The sequence below is a fragment of the Ostrinia nubilalis genome, chromosome W (assembly GCF_963855985.1).
Source record: "Ostrinia nubilalis chromosome W, ilOstNubi1.1, whole genome shotgun sequence".
Taxonomy (NCBI): Eukaryota; Metazoa; Arthropoda; class Insecta; order Lepidoptera; family Crambidae; genus Ostrinia; species Ostrinia nubilalis.
This window is the reverse complement of record NC_087118.1, coordinates 9,094,516-9,108,235: the sequence shown is the minus strand read 5'-3', so window position 1 is coordinate 9,108,235 and position 13,720 is coordinate 9,094,516. Positions and strand designations below refer to the sequence as shown.

At 37.5% G+C, this 13,720-nt stretch overlaps 2 protein-coding genes and 1 long non-coding RNA gene across 6 annotated transcripts in view; 2 read left to right on the top strand and 1 right to left on the bottom strand.

Moving 5' to 3' along the window:
- The first annotated feature begins 417 nt into the window (after positions 1–417).
- Positions 418–13,720, top strand: part of LOC135086289 (uncharacterized) — a 55,576-nt gene continuing 42,273 nt past the window's right edge. The window contains exons 1-4 of one of the 4 annotated variants that reach the window (XR_010260381.1): positions 418–590; positions 668–833; positions 915–1,013; positions 1,895–2,089. This is a non-coding gene — a long non-coding RNA (uncharacterized LOC135086289). Of the gene's footprint in view, positions 591–667; positions 834–914; positions 1,014–1,894; positions 3,373–13,720 lie in introns of those variants that run through there. The other 3 variants (XR_010260383.1, XR_010260380.1, XR_010260382.1) reach the window with 3 other exon arrangements.
- Positions 8,508–10,682, bottom strand: LOC135086391 (putative nuclease HARBI1). The gene is made up of 6 exons (XM_063981126.1): positions 10,354–10,682; positions 10,114–10,244; positions 9,764–9,968; positions 9,420–9,564; positions 8,721–8,967; positions 8,508–8,637 (listed from the first exon to the last, which is right to left on the bottom strand). The coding sequence occupies exons 1-6, from the start codon at positions 10,576–10,578 to the stop codon at positions 8,508–8,510; spliced, it is 1,083 nt and encodes a 360-aa protein (XP_063837196.1). The 5' UTR covers positions 10,579–10,682.
- LOC135086390 (uncharacterized) lies at positions 10,580–12,661 on the top strand. Its single transcript, XM_063981125.1, has 6 exons — positions 10,580–10,599; positions 11,125–11,223; positions 11,334–11,408; positions 11,606–11,677; positions 11,852–12,243; positions 12,579–12,661. Exons 1-6 carry the CDS (start codon positions 10,580–10,582, stop codon positions 12,659–12,661), a joined length of 741 nt encoding a protein of 246 aa, XP_063837195.1.

Sequence of the window (13,720 nt, the reverse complement as noted above, 5' to 3'; positions counted from 1 at the left end):
TACTGACAAAATAAGAAAGAAAGAAAGAAAGAAAATAACTTTATTTTGGCAACAACAAATTCAGGCAACATAGACATGCACAAAAAAATAATAACTAAGTTGCCAAAAAAGGTCACCCACTCAGTAATATCTTGACAGTGTGACTGCCAAGACACTGATTTTCAGTGGGTGCCTTTTGCAGCGCTATACAAAAAAAATAAAGAAATTAGAAGAAAAAATAATAATAATAAAACCAAAAATTAATCATTCAAAAAATTAAAATTAAATAATAACAAAATACATCATTCCAAATTAAAACATAACAATATTATTAATAATCATTACATACACATGTCAAAAACAAAAACCAATGCTACAGACAGAGAAAAAAAAAACAATTAAAAAAAAATAATGTCACTTGTCAAGTTGACATTTGCCACGTCCACCAGCCACGTAACAAATTAGCTATTGGTTTTTGCAATAATAAAAAATAACATATCATAAAATTGTGATTAAATTGAATAAAAATTATAAAAACAAAATATAAAATTGTGATTAAAATAAATAGAAATATCATAACCAGGTGCCGAGAATTGATGAGAACATGGTAGGTGAGTGGATTTTTCTAACCTCGACGAATAATCCCGCGTCCAATTAAACAATTTACTCAATAACGTTTTTTTTTTAGGGTGTTCAGTAGGGGAGAACTAAATACATTAATTGGGATCTCATTCAACCACCCAACGAGAGCATCAGAACGACTGAGGGCATAAAGTAAAAGGGAACTAAGAAGAGCAGCGTTCTCAAAGCCGGAACGACGCCAAAGCCCAACGAACGACGTGCGTGCTCCGATGGTATGCAAATCAGAAGATTTCATTTTGTAAACCTAATAAATGCTTCTTTAACTGTAATTTAAAAGTGTGTCTCACTTTCAGTGCACGCAGTGGTGGGGGCAAATCGTTCCAGCATCGAGACGCTGCAAATCTAAACGATCCTCGAAATGCTGCTGTACGATGTCTCGGAGTGAGGAAGACGTGAGTAATCACCCTTCTCTTATGCTCACTGCGACAAGGTGCACGGACTAGCTTGTCCAAGAGATATTGCGGCCGTCCTGTATTAATGACGCCGAACAACATTGTCGCCAAGTGCAACTTTCTACGGGCCTCCATCTTCATCTGATTGGCTGCATTGAGGAATGGCGTAACGTGAGACCGTGGCGGGATATGGAAGCAGAAGCGAGCACATGCATTTTGTACCCGCTGCAACAACTTCGCTGAACTTGCTAACAGACAGGGCCCATAAACTGTGTCACAATAGTTTAGCTTGGACAATACAAGAGCCTCACAAAGAGTTATCCTAAGCTCTTCACTCAAATAAGGTCTTATTCTGTACAGGAGCTTCAACCTATAAAAACAATTTCTTGCACATTCAGTCACATGTTTTTCAAACCTGAGATGGCTGTCAAACACCAGCCCCAAGTTCCTGGCTTCCTCAACCAACATTATCGCCTCCCCATTTAGTTTGACAGTGAAGCTGTCAATCTTAGTAGTGTTTTTCGGAGTCCCTATTAGCATAAGCTTGGACTTTTTGGGATTTAAGATGAGGCAGTTGTCCGAGCACCAGGTCGAAATGCCAAGTAAATCCTTGTTTAGCATAGCCATAGCTTTGTACTGGTCAGAAGGAGCGAATGAAAGGTACAGCTGCAAGTCATCTGCATACAAGTGATAGCGACAGTGCGCAATATGTTTTACAATATCAGCACTGTACAAGATGTAAAGAATTGGCCCCAAGATCGAACCTTGTGGGACCCCGCGACTTACCGGCAGAGAGCGTGAACGAACTTTTTTCCCATTGCTCAGCCTCAGCTCGACATATTGACTCCGTCCGCTCAGATAACTATGGAACCATTTTACAGTGAGGTGATCAAGACCGTAGTAGCTGAGTTTCGACAGCAACAACGATATGTTGATTGAGTCGAAAGCCCGAGAAAAATCAAGAAGCACTAATGCTGACACCATCCCCTGATCTTGACCCGCAAGAAGGCTATCCACAACGTCCGCCAAAGCGGTCGCCGTGCTGTGTCCCTTGCGGAAACCTGATTGTGAACCTGGTAATATGTTGTACTTCTCCAAGTATGTAGTTAGCTGCTTGCAAACTATTCTCTCTAAGACCTTGGAAAGGCATGGAAGGATACTAACAGGTCGAAGATCCTGCACCGTTGCTGGCTGGTTGGTCTTAGGCAATGGTGTCACCGCTGCCACCTTCCAGTCCTCGGGAAACATTCCTTGCTGTAGTGAGCAATTAATAATAGCTGTCAATGTCTCGAGTGAGTGCGGCAAGGTGAGCAGCAAAGCATCCAGTGCCAGACCATCGTTTCCCTGTGCGTTCGACCTCAGCCCCCCAACAACCTCCAGCACCTCCCTGCTAGTTACAGTTTGGAGTGAAAAAACAGCCTTGGCATTGTACCTATTATGCTCATAAAAAGATAATGTAGAAATCGATACTTCGTTTGAGCCTGGTATGTGCAGAAAGTGCTGATTTATAACATTAGGTTCATTGAACTCTGGTGGCAGCTCATTAGTCCTCTCATTATTTGGAAGCACTGTATTTTTGAGATTCTTCCACAGTTTCTTTGAGTTACCTATGTTATTATTTATATATTTTTCAAAGTAACATTTTTTCTCCCTTTCCATCGCCTCAAGTACTACCCGTCTCATTCTTCCGTAACATTCTTTCAAATTCGATGTTTTGAGTTTTTTATATTTATTGTGATAATTATCCCTAATACGCATCATTGTTCTGACAGTGTCCGTTATCCACGGGTGGGGAGGATGTTTAAACTTTTTGGTAGTTATTGGGGTATGTAAATCCATCAATCCGATAGTGCATGATGTGAATGCCTGTACCAAATGGTTAACCTCATTAATTTTCCTAAAATTGTTCCACTGAATGGCACTGAGGTCCGAATTCAGCCGTTCAAGCAAAATGTTCTTAAACGGTCTATATGTCACCCACCTAGGTCTTGGTATGTTTACTTTAATCTTGACTTCTGCCAGTATCATGGCATGCCCACCTCGATCTGGTGAGTGCCTAACTGTCAGTTTTGGAACCCGAACATCCGTGCACACAACATCTATTAAAGTGGCACTATGGTCTGTGAAGTGGGTGGGCTCTTTGACAATTTGACTTAAATTCAGACTCTCAATGAATTGCGCGAAGGCTCTATAACCACGGCTGCTGATATCAAGGAGATTGATGTTGAAGTCTCCCACCAATATCAAGCCGTCAGAGTGCGAGAAGGAGGTGACCGATTCAGTGATAGCGTCTAGGAATATATTTACGTCTAGCCAGGGTGGTCTATATGCAGTTCCCACGACTATATTCTGCTGGTGTGAGCGAAATAATGTAAACAAATAAACATGGCCGCATGGCGCATGCGCTGTGCAACTAGTGCGAGGTCATTATTTTTTCCATAAAATCGGTAATCGATATTGATATTACAAAACATCGATTAAAAAAATATCAAATTGTTTGAAAACCATCTGAGTAATCAATAGGAATGTCTTAAAATCAATTATCGATTAATTGATAGATCCTACCTACCTGAAATCGCTCATACTATCGATGGGTCTAAATTAGTTTAACGATACCATTGCATTGATAGAAGACATTGAAAAAAAAACAACACAGTTTTATTTTGTAAATTAAGAAAACCGTAATCTGCCATGCTTTTGGAAATGTTTTAGCTAAATTTAAATTTGCGATAAACGCTGTTATTTTTCTTAGAAAATATGATATTTTATTAACGATAGTATGAGTGATTGGGTGGCCTTTCGATAGGCTATTGATAGACAATCGGCAAGACTACTGTACTGACCAACTGGATTGTAATTACGGCACTGTAATTACGACACTTTGACCCCAGACGACTCGACCTTCATTAGTCAATCATGAAATGAAAACTTAACCCCAACCACATGTCGTCTCCATTAATGATTGGAAATGAAATAATGGCACCTAAATTTATTATTTGTAGAAAAAAAATCAACGATTTGTTATTGAACACGTGAAAAATCTTAATCGATTTTTTGCCTTCAATGTCACCTCCTTACACATCCCTACTCCTGCGCCGCGATGATCTTCCGACTCTTTCTTGCAAGTGAAAGCCGCCGTGCGATACGTGTTGCGTCTCACTCGCACTACACGTGCTGGTCCCATTGTTCCGACAACAAAAGACCTTTCGTTGTCCTTTTTTTTTTTTTTTTTTTTTTTATCCACAACGAGGAAGCTCTTGGCCTGTATCTCACCTGATGGTAAGTGACGATCAGGCCGAAGGTGGAAGCGAGCTTCACCCGGAATCCTCAACCACGGAGGAACTGGCTATCTTACCTCTAACTGCCGGAACACAATAATGCTGTTAACATTGTTGTTATGGCGTCAGACTTAGGTAAGATGGTGGTAGCTAGCCAGGCGGACTTAGAACAAGCCCTACCACCAACCAAACCGAACAGAAAAATCTGCACCCACTGGGAATCGAACCCGGGACCTCTGCGTCTGAAGCAGGTGGTCTTACCACTAGACCACAGAGGCGGTTGATTAAACAGTGCGTTGGACACATTTCTTTAATGCCTAAGGTTTTTTTTCAATGGTGTCTTATTTTTAGTTAAGGTATTTTTAGTACACAATATCGTGATTTACGACGATAAAATTTAGATGATTACCTACAATGTCTCATTTTCCTTAATCAAAGTTATCAAGTTTAATGATTCGTTCGTTCATTCATTTCAGCCGAATGACTTCCACAATGAACGGTCCTGATTATTCAGTTTATTTTAATAAGTAAGTTACAGTCAATGAAGTAAAATTAATTCTTGACCACTTTGTTTACTTTTACTTATCCAAAATCCAAATCGAATCAAATAAGGTAAGGGAGGGAGTATTTGAGTTGTGCTAAATCTTTTTAGATGGACTGATTTTCCTGGGGGATTGCTTAAGGTTTTTGCCTCTTAGAGACGAATTTTTAGGCAGAAAATTATAATGAATTCTGTTATTTGTTTTATCTACGCTAGTTTGTCGTACTATTAATTTTCAGGGGTGTCACGACGCAATTTGGCGACAAAAACTGAATCAGCTGATTACTCAATAATGGTACCTTTCCCAAACTTTCTGACACCACTATAGTATTTATATGACTATGTTAACATGGGCTGGTCTCGGCTCATATACCCATTTACCTAACACCCTGTATAGATGATATTCTAAATAATTATCTACCTACATAATTTAATATTTTTGCCTACTTCACTTTGCAATCACATTCACTGCACCTATTGTAATTCTGTTTGACTGCCACATCATTACATCACCATTTACATATTACTTAAATCATTCCATCTGCTTCGCTAGTATTTTGATGTCGCAGTCAAACGGTTAAGCTAGCAACTGCTTAAATATGCCGTTTGATTCGCAGGGTTCATCTTCACGTTCACCTTCATCTTCACCTTCACTACAACTACCTGCCATGCATGGCCAGCGGCTCTTCAACCCGGCAGAGCTGCCTGCCGTGTCGGACGGCCCGTGCGCACAATCTAAGTGGCCCTATACCACAGTGCGTACGGCCCTTACCGTCTGGCGTGTCGACAACTCTGCGGGCTTACCATCTCGAAGAACCAACCCACATCACCATCAATGCTAGCGAGGACAGTGGTTTTAATATACTACCACCGGTGACGAATCTCGTGCGATACGATAGTTTGCTCGACAACCCACTCCCTAAGAGTTCTCACTACTTTAATTGTAATAAATGACTTGTTAACTTAAAATCTATCTTTTATTTCTCTAACTTAACTATAAATTCTATTATGTCACTGCTCCTAAAGCTTCTAACCGTGACAAGTCAATATGATCACATGTACCTTTACATAGTAAAACAACCTGAGTGGTTAGTGGTCAACAGGCCGCAATACTACGCAAGAAGTCCCGGGTTCGATTCCCGGCTGGGCAGAAATTGAAATGATGAATTTCAATTCCTGTGATGGGTCTGGGTGTTACTATGTATAATGTGTACCTATGTATTTAAATAGTTTTTAAGTAGTATATCCAATGGATATTATGTATTAAGCTAGCACCCATAACACAAGCATTTTAGTTGCTTACTTTGAAACTAGATGGCGCTGCGTGATATTATTCAAAGAAAGAAAGAAAGATAGTATGTTTAAGAAATAATCTAAAGTATGTAACAAGAAAAATATCCTAATATAAAAAAAAATCATCATATATTTTTTACGCCGACTGTACCTACACTGATTATGCGGACGTCTGAGTAAATTGAAACTTTTGTTTTTCACAAATGTTAATGTTAATCAGCAATAACATTTTGTAATTGCTGATTCTATAAAAAATTTTGGCCAGTGATCGTAAACCCTGTGTTTGAAGGTTACTTTTGTAATTATACATTATATTTTACCCGTTAACTAATCGGTACAAATGGAAAAAATGTTGACTACCTCTTTTGCTGATCTTGCATTATTTTTAGATAAATTATGACCTCCAAATCGATAAAATTTAATAACTCCAGTAGGCCTAAGATGCGCGCATCGACAATGACATGATATGATATGACAATATTCGATCACGTAGATAATTTTATCGTTTTCCCTAACATGGGACCATCGACAGATAAGTCTATCAACCCGCTATCGCGTGATAACCCAATTGTTGCCATATTAAGAAAAATTTGCGTTATTATGTTGGCCAACCTTGAAATATTTTAGCTCATTCGTTCATTTCCACAGATGAGTGTTCATTTCTACTACCGATTTGGACTAAACACAGTTTCCCAAGCCACGAAAGTTTGGAAAAAAAAAAACGTAACGTCAGATAACTAACATCAAGTGTTTTCAAAAGTTTGCATTAGAAATAATTACATTAGCGGTAAAAATGGCTACAAAAACGTAAGTAAATAGATTTCACCTTTAATTATCGAAATTTCAATAAACCGTTTTCTATTCTTAATACAAATTATTTTTAAAAATATTATCATCACGATCTTTCAGGAAAATAAGAAGTAATAAGGCACAACTTTCTCATTTGTGTCAATATATGCTGTTAAATAAGGATTTCGCAGCCGGGGAGTATAAAACTCCACAAGGAGCTGCTCAAATAGAGCGCCAGTGGGAAGATTTAAAGGCAGCGTTGGATGAATTGGGGCCAAGTCGGTCTGTGGAGCAGTGGAAGACAGTGAGTACCTTAAACCAACTCTATTCCTGTTTTGTATTTATTTATTTACTTAGGTACAGCAACAGAATATATTATAGGTAATAGTTATCACAAAGTATTTGCATTACAATAATGTACATCAAATAAATTTGCACTCTAGTTAAAGCTGCTATACACGACATTGTTTAAATTTTGAGTAGTGCTATGAACTAATCACTATTTGGTATTTTAGTGCTGGAGGGATCAAAAACGGAAAGCCCGAGCAGAAGGCGGTGCTTTAAACAAAGCCGCCAATACAACCGGGCATTCTGTCCCCATCCCCGAGCTATCCGAAAACTCTAGTCTGATACTTCAAACAATTGGAAAAGAGATGGCGATGGGTGTTGGACTCCCTGAATCGCCTATTGGAGTAAGTAATTTAAAACATTGATGTCTAGTTTAATAATTAATGTAACATGTATCTACTTTGAATATGAGTCATCAGAATAAAAGTTGTTGTTCTTGTGAATTAAGTAACTACCTATTAAATGTTGTAACTTATAAAAAAAATGTTTTCAGTTTCATCGATTGCAGATTGTGGGAACGGCCGCACAAATATCATCATTACCCATTCCATCTCCTCCATCAACTAGCACCTCATCATTTGTCCCCACTCCATCTACTAGCACATCATCATCTATCCCCACTCCATCTACTAGCGCTCCATTGTCTGTCCCCGTTTTACCATGTTCCTCGACATCCTCAGCACCTATTCCACCACCGCCATCTTCCACAGGGCCAAAGCCAAAAAACAAAAGGCGTGTGAGAACTAGCCATCCTCCTGACCGATTTCTGGCTGCACAATTGGAATTAAATAGCCTTATTAAAGTAAGTTTTTGTTTATTGAATTGGTTGTTAAAACAAATAATTTTAATTGTATTATTTTAGAGATATGTTTATGAGATTTAAGTTTTTAAATTGACTGAAATATATGTTTAGTATTGGAATCGAAATTAAAGTTTAAATAATAAAAAATAGCAGAACAAAATAATATAACTAACATTATATTATTTTCAGTCATTAAATCAAGAGTTGCGACAAAGCAACATACTGAAAGCAGAACAAAACCGGCTTTTAATGTAAGTAAAAATATATTAATAGGTAGATAAATTAGTATTTTTCAATCATTCCAAAATTATGAAGGATTAAGAGAGTTGATTGTAAATTACTTATTCTTTCAACCCAATGCCTTTCACTGATTATTAGCCAAAGTAAATAAAACTTTTATCTTGTGTTTTATATTTTAATTAAAAAAAAACATATAAAAGAACCTATGTGGAAAAATAATTTTGTATTATCGCTGCCCTTCTGGCACGTGAGTGACTGAGAAGTTGAGCATGATTTACATTTTGGAGTACATTGGGGACATCCTCCTCCTGTGGCTCCTCTTCTAATGGCACTCTGAAACAAAACATATAATAATATAATCCAGTGTATGAATTACATAATTTATTTGTACGAGTATACATATAATGTAATATTACCCAAAATGCTTCATGAGGTTGTATATTGTGCAACAGGCATAAACAATTTCCACTGCCTTCTCCGGCGCGTAGTGTAGGACTCTGTCGATGCCCAGACACCTTAAACTTCCTTTTAGGTACCCATTAGTGCGCTCCACTGCGTTACGAACTTGGCAATGCCAGTCCGTATAATTTTGTTCCGGCGATCCCGGCTCAGCGTGGAGAACAGGGGTCATGAGCCAAGGCTCCAATGGGTATCCTGAGTCACCTATAAACAATAAAGAAAATAATATTTATTTATGTTTCAGGAAAATCAGCCGCAGAAGACAGCTCTAGTGATTTCACAAGATTGTGTCAAACACAACATTTTATGTTAACTTATGAGACTGATTAAATAATAATGCTTAAGACTGATTAGATAATAAAGCTTCATATAAAAAAAATGTTGATGTTTATTGATATCAGTGATTAAAATAAATGTCACATTTGTTTGTTGGCAAAAATTTTTATGTTATATGTTATATTATGTTAAGAATGTTTAAACTGAACATTGATTGTTATAATTAATAATAAATGATTTATAACTGTTGAATTAGTTAATTACATATTACAAGGGTTTATGGCAATGCCATTCTGAGTCTGATTGTTAAATAAAAAATAATCATATTGTTATGATTTTTAACTTGAATCGGATTTTCATTACTATCTCCAAAGACCTACCCAAAAGGAAGAAACTTCCTATTCCTCCATCATACAATCTCTTCATTTCAGTTTTCACATTACTGTGAGCCCAAATAAATGCATCATGCACTCTCCCTGGGTACCTAGCATTCACATGTAATATCCTGCACTCTGAATCGGCTATCTGTAATACAAAAAGTAAATGTCGATAAGTAGCATAATTATTAAATATATTACTAGCTGTGCCCAGTTTACAACCTAACTGATTCACAAACCTACTGAATATAGGTACACACAAAAGTTTTGTTTGTTAGACAAGAATTTTATTTATATTTATGTAAGGATTTTAATTTTCTTTAAGAAGCAGACATAATAATCATTACCAGTTGCACATTGAGTGTATGTGCTCCTTTCCGTACATTTTTGTACTGTGCGCCTTCTGGCCCAGGTGGCGGGAAGATTTTAACATAATGTGTGCAGTCAATTAACCCTAAAATTCCGGGCACACGGTATTTTTCTTCAAAGCCTGCTGCCACACTTCTTCGGGCAGGCTCTGAGCCTGGGAAGTGAACCCATTCAGAAAAGAGTCTGTAATAAATGTAATAAGTATTTAGTACGGTAAGGTTTCAATAGAAGTTAGAGACTTTTGAGGATGTTTCTTATTAAGTTTCTAATAAATCTCATAATTAAAGACTAGTTTAGTTGGAAGAAGTACATAAATGTATCTATATACCTTAAGTATAAAGCCTTCAAAAATTGGCCTAAAAATCTGCTTACGGTGGTCTGGGCTTGGCAAAGACTATGGTCCTGCCCAATCTGCCGCTGGTAGCCACCATTTGCCAGAAATTGGACACAACATAGAACCTAAAACATAACAAACACAATTACATAATTGGCACCGGTTTTTCATCTTGTCATCTTGTGATGATAGTTCTTGTAGTCAATTCGAAGATTGACGATTTTATGGACTTACCTTCAGATGTACAGGAATGCCCTGAGCATTTAGCGGCTCCAAGTCTTCCCTTATTTGCTCGATAATGAAAATAGCCATCGGCTTTGAAATCCGCCATAGATGTTGAAATTCGCCATCGTCAATATCGAAGGGATCACAGATATCCCGGATCCTCTTTCTTTGTATTTTTCTGGTTTCTCGTGCCTCGTATATTGAAATTCGTGAATTAAAATAAGGCACTGACATTATGAATTTTCCTTATCGTGGGTAAGCACTGACGACGATAACAATCGATAGATAGATCACGTGGAAGTGTCAAAATATGAAACAACTAAGCTGCCATGTTAGGGTTTCCCATGGTTTATCATTAAAAAAAAAATCTATCACTATCACATTTTGACAGATGATATGATAATTTTCGGGGTGCCATGTTAGCGCCGGTAGATAAAACGATATAATGACGTCAAAATCGATAAAACGACGCGATAGCAGTTTATCACGGCGCGCATCTTAGCCCTGCAGTAGTGCCACATAGTGCTCATCAACCTTCAAGGTTAAGGTATTCTTCAGCTTCAAGACCAATCTACAGCAACGAAATAATGTTCGTAAGTTTTTTTAACTTTTTTCCTTGTGTGTTTTATGAGAATAATAATGTGCATAATTATGAACTTAGGCAGTTCGATTTTTTCAAGTTGTTTACTGTATGTTGTTATTGAATGTTCAATACATGTATTGTATTGAACATAAATGTCGTACCTACATCATAATTTCGTCTTATAACTTATTTTACAGGTCGGACTTTGAGTATTATTGCGACAAAAAAGCAGTTGCCAAGCGGCACGGAAATAAACGCGAAGACATAGATTCTGAAGAGGAAACATCTTGTAAAAGGTAAGATTTAATATAGACAAAGTAATATTCCAGTAATAAATCGATTTATTTTTGTTTGAAACAAGTGAAAATGATTATCGTTTTAAACTAATTTGATCGTTTGTTGGCAGGTTGAAGCAGCAGAGACCGCGAAAAACAGCCAAACATTTATTTGACGACTCTGAAGACGAATCAGTTAATAAACCGTAAGTTTTTAATCACTTTTATAACGTTTCATGTATTTACTTTGCGCTGTAAAGTAGGTACCTATGTACTTAAATTAAATACGCGGGACTCACTTCTGTTTTGAAACAAATATTTATTAATTTATGCGAACAAAGACTCATACTTAGAAATTCTGTTTATTACTGTTTTAAACTAATTTGACCGTGTTTGTTGGCAGGTTGAAGCAGAAACCTCGAAAAACGGCCAAACATTTATTCGACGACTCTGAAGAGGAATCAGTTAATAAACCGTAAGTTTTTAATAACTTTTATGACGATTGAGGTATTTACTTTGCGTTGTAATGATAATTGTATTTTGAAATAAATATTTAGCAAGCAAAGGCTTGGTATTCCGGTAGGAATTTTATAATTTTACCAGTTAAACTGTTTAAGAATATTTAATTCAAATGTTGTTTTTTTTTCAGAACTAAATCATCAGCGAAAAAGTCGTCTACCAAACGCAAGTCAGCAGAGAGCTCGAGTGGAGACAAACGAACTCGAGCCTCAGGGTGGAAGCTGGACTTGGACGACGACGCGGACGTCGAGAGCAGTCGCGCGCGCAGCCAGCCCGGCCGCCTGCAGTCCGTGCTGACGCGCCGAGTGGCCGACGGAGTCCTGCGACGCACCGCCTCTCTGCCTGGGGATCTCTTCGTGGAGTTGCGCCTCTACAACGCGGACGAGATACGAGCTGTGCAGCCGAAAGATCGTTGGGAGAAGGCGGTATTGTCACTCAAATACCAAAGCAGCTCTAACGCCGAACATCTTGACCTACTGCGGCAATTCGTCACGCGTGCGCGAGAGGCATTCGAAGAGGACGGTACTTTTTTCGCTGATAAAAAAAATAGTTCATAATTTGTTATTAATTACATAGTTATTTAAGGTAATAAAATAAAATATTTTTATATCTTAGTTTTTTCACCCAGTCTATTTAATTTCATTTAAAGTTGTTAGGTAGGTTTTAAACTTTTTTATAATGTCTCAAAGAACGATATATTGCACAGTGTGCGATTTATCAGTTAAAAGTAATAGTTTCTCAGCTCATCTCAAAAGTAATACACATAAAAATAATTCAGCAATAGAATTAGGAGATGGTATAGAAAAAATAAGTAGTGCTTTCCGTAGTCGAATAGCTACATATCGATTGCGCAATAGGGATGAAGGCGTGCAGACGCCAGCCGAGTTCATGCGCAGCATGCGTGCGCGCGTGCGGCAACTCATACAAGCGCGACAACTAGCATTTAACAGCCTTAAAGTCAACTTCGAATTATTTGCAGAATTTTCTCTTAGAACTAATGACTCTAACAAATCTGAGCTAAAATCATTTGCTACAGAGAACTTTACCATACATAAGAACTACGTGTTTGATGAAATATTCTCTCAAGCAATAGCTATTATTTCAACTAAAATTGACGAAATGCAAGAAAGGGACAGCGGTTGGTCTTTTCTCCGTAATTCGCACTTAGAAATTAACATAAACAAATTTAATCCTTTAAAAGCATCCGAATTTATAGATTTACCTAAAGCTTTGAAACTAAAACGAGCTTGTATTAATGTTCGAAACAGTGATAAATTTTGTTTTTTGTGGAGCATAATGGCAGCATTGTTTCCTGCTAAGAGTAATGCTCACCGAACTTCTTCATATCCTCATTTTGAGAACGTTCTCAACACAAAAAACATGTCATTTCCTGTAAATTTTTCAGATATAAAAACTTTTGAAAAGAATAATCCCAGTATAAGTGTCAATGTTTATGGAATTAAAAACAACACTAATATTGTTGGACCGTTATACCGCACTCAGAACAAGAAAAAAAACCATATAATTTTATTGTTTTTAGAAAAGGGAAATCTAACGCATTATTGTTGGATAAAAAATTTAAGTCGTTTGTTAAGGTCGCAAATAACAAAAAACCACAACAAAATATTTTTTTGTGATGATTGTATGGTATTCTTTAAAAACGAAATTAAATTAAATACTCATATATGCGGTGGCGTTGCTACTGTTTTACCAAAACCCGGCACACTTATACAGTTTAAAAACTATGAAAAAATGCAAGACATGCCGTTCGTTATTTACGCGGATTTCGAGTCGTTATTACAACCAAGTCCAGAGGGACCGACTTCAAATTCTACGAACGTCTTCCAAAAACATGTTCTGGCTGCATTTGCATATTACCAGGCCTCCGTCACTCGCCTATGCCGGCCGAGATAATTACCTACAGCGCGCGACAACTTCAAGTTGCAAATCAGTCAGGGCCGCCACGCGCTTGTGAGCACACGCGTATTTCTATACACGC

Excerpts from the sequence above, each read along its gene's own strand:
- LOC135086390 (XM_063981125.1), top strand. The coding sequence starts at position 10,580 with ATGAATTTTCCTTATCGTGG. Across the intron at positions 10,600-11,124 it reads ATGAATTTTCCTTATCGTGG|GTCGGACTTTGAGTATTATT; the intron begins GTAAGCACTGAC and ends CTTATTTTACAG. Across the intron at positions 11,409-11,605 it reads GACGAATCAGTTAATAAACC|GTTGAAGCAGAAACCTCGAA; the intron begins GTAAGTTTTTAA and ends GTTTGTTGGCAG.
- LOC135086391 (XM_063981126.1), bottom strand. The coding sequence starts at position 10,578 with ATGTCAGTGCCTTATTTTAATTCACGAATTTCAATATACGAGGCACGA. Across the intron at positions 10,245-10,353 it reads GCATTCCTGTACATCTGAAG|GTTCTATGTTGTGTCCAATT; the intron begins GTAAGTCCATAA and ends GTTATGTTTTAG. Across the intron at positions 8,968-9,419 it reads AGGAAGTTTCTTCCTTTTGG|GTGACTCAGGATACCCATTG; the intron begins GTAGGTCTTTGG and ends TATTGTTTATAG.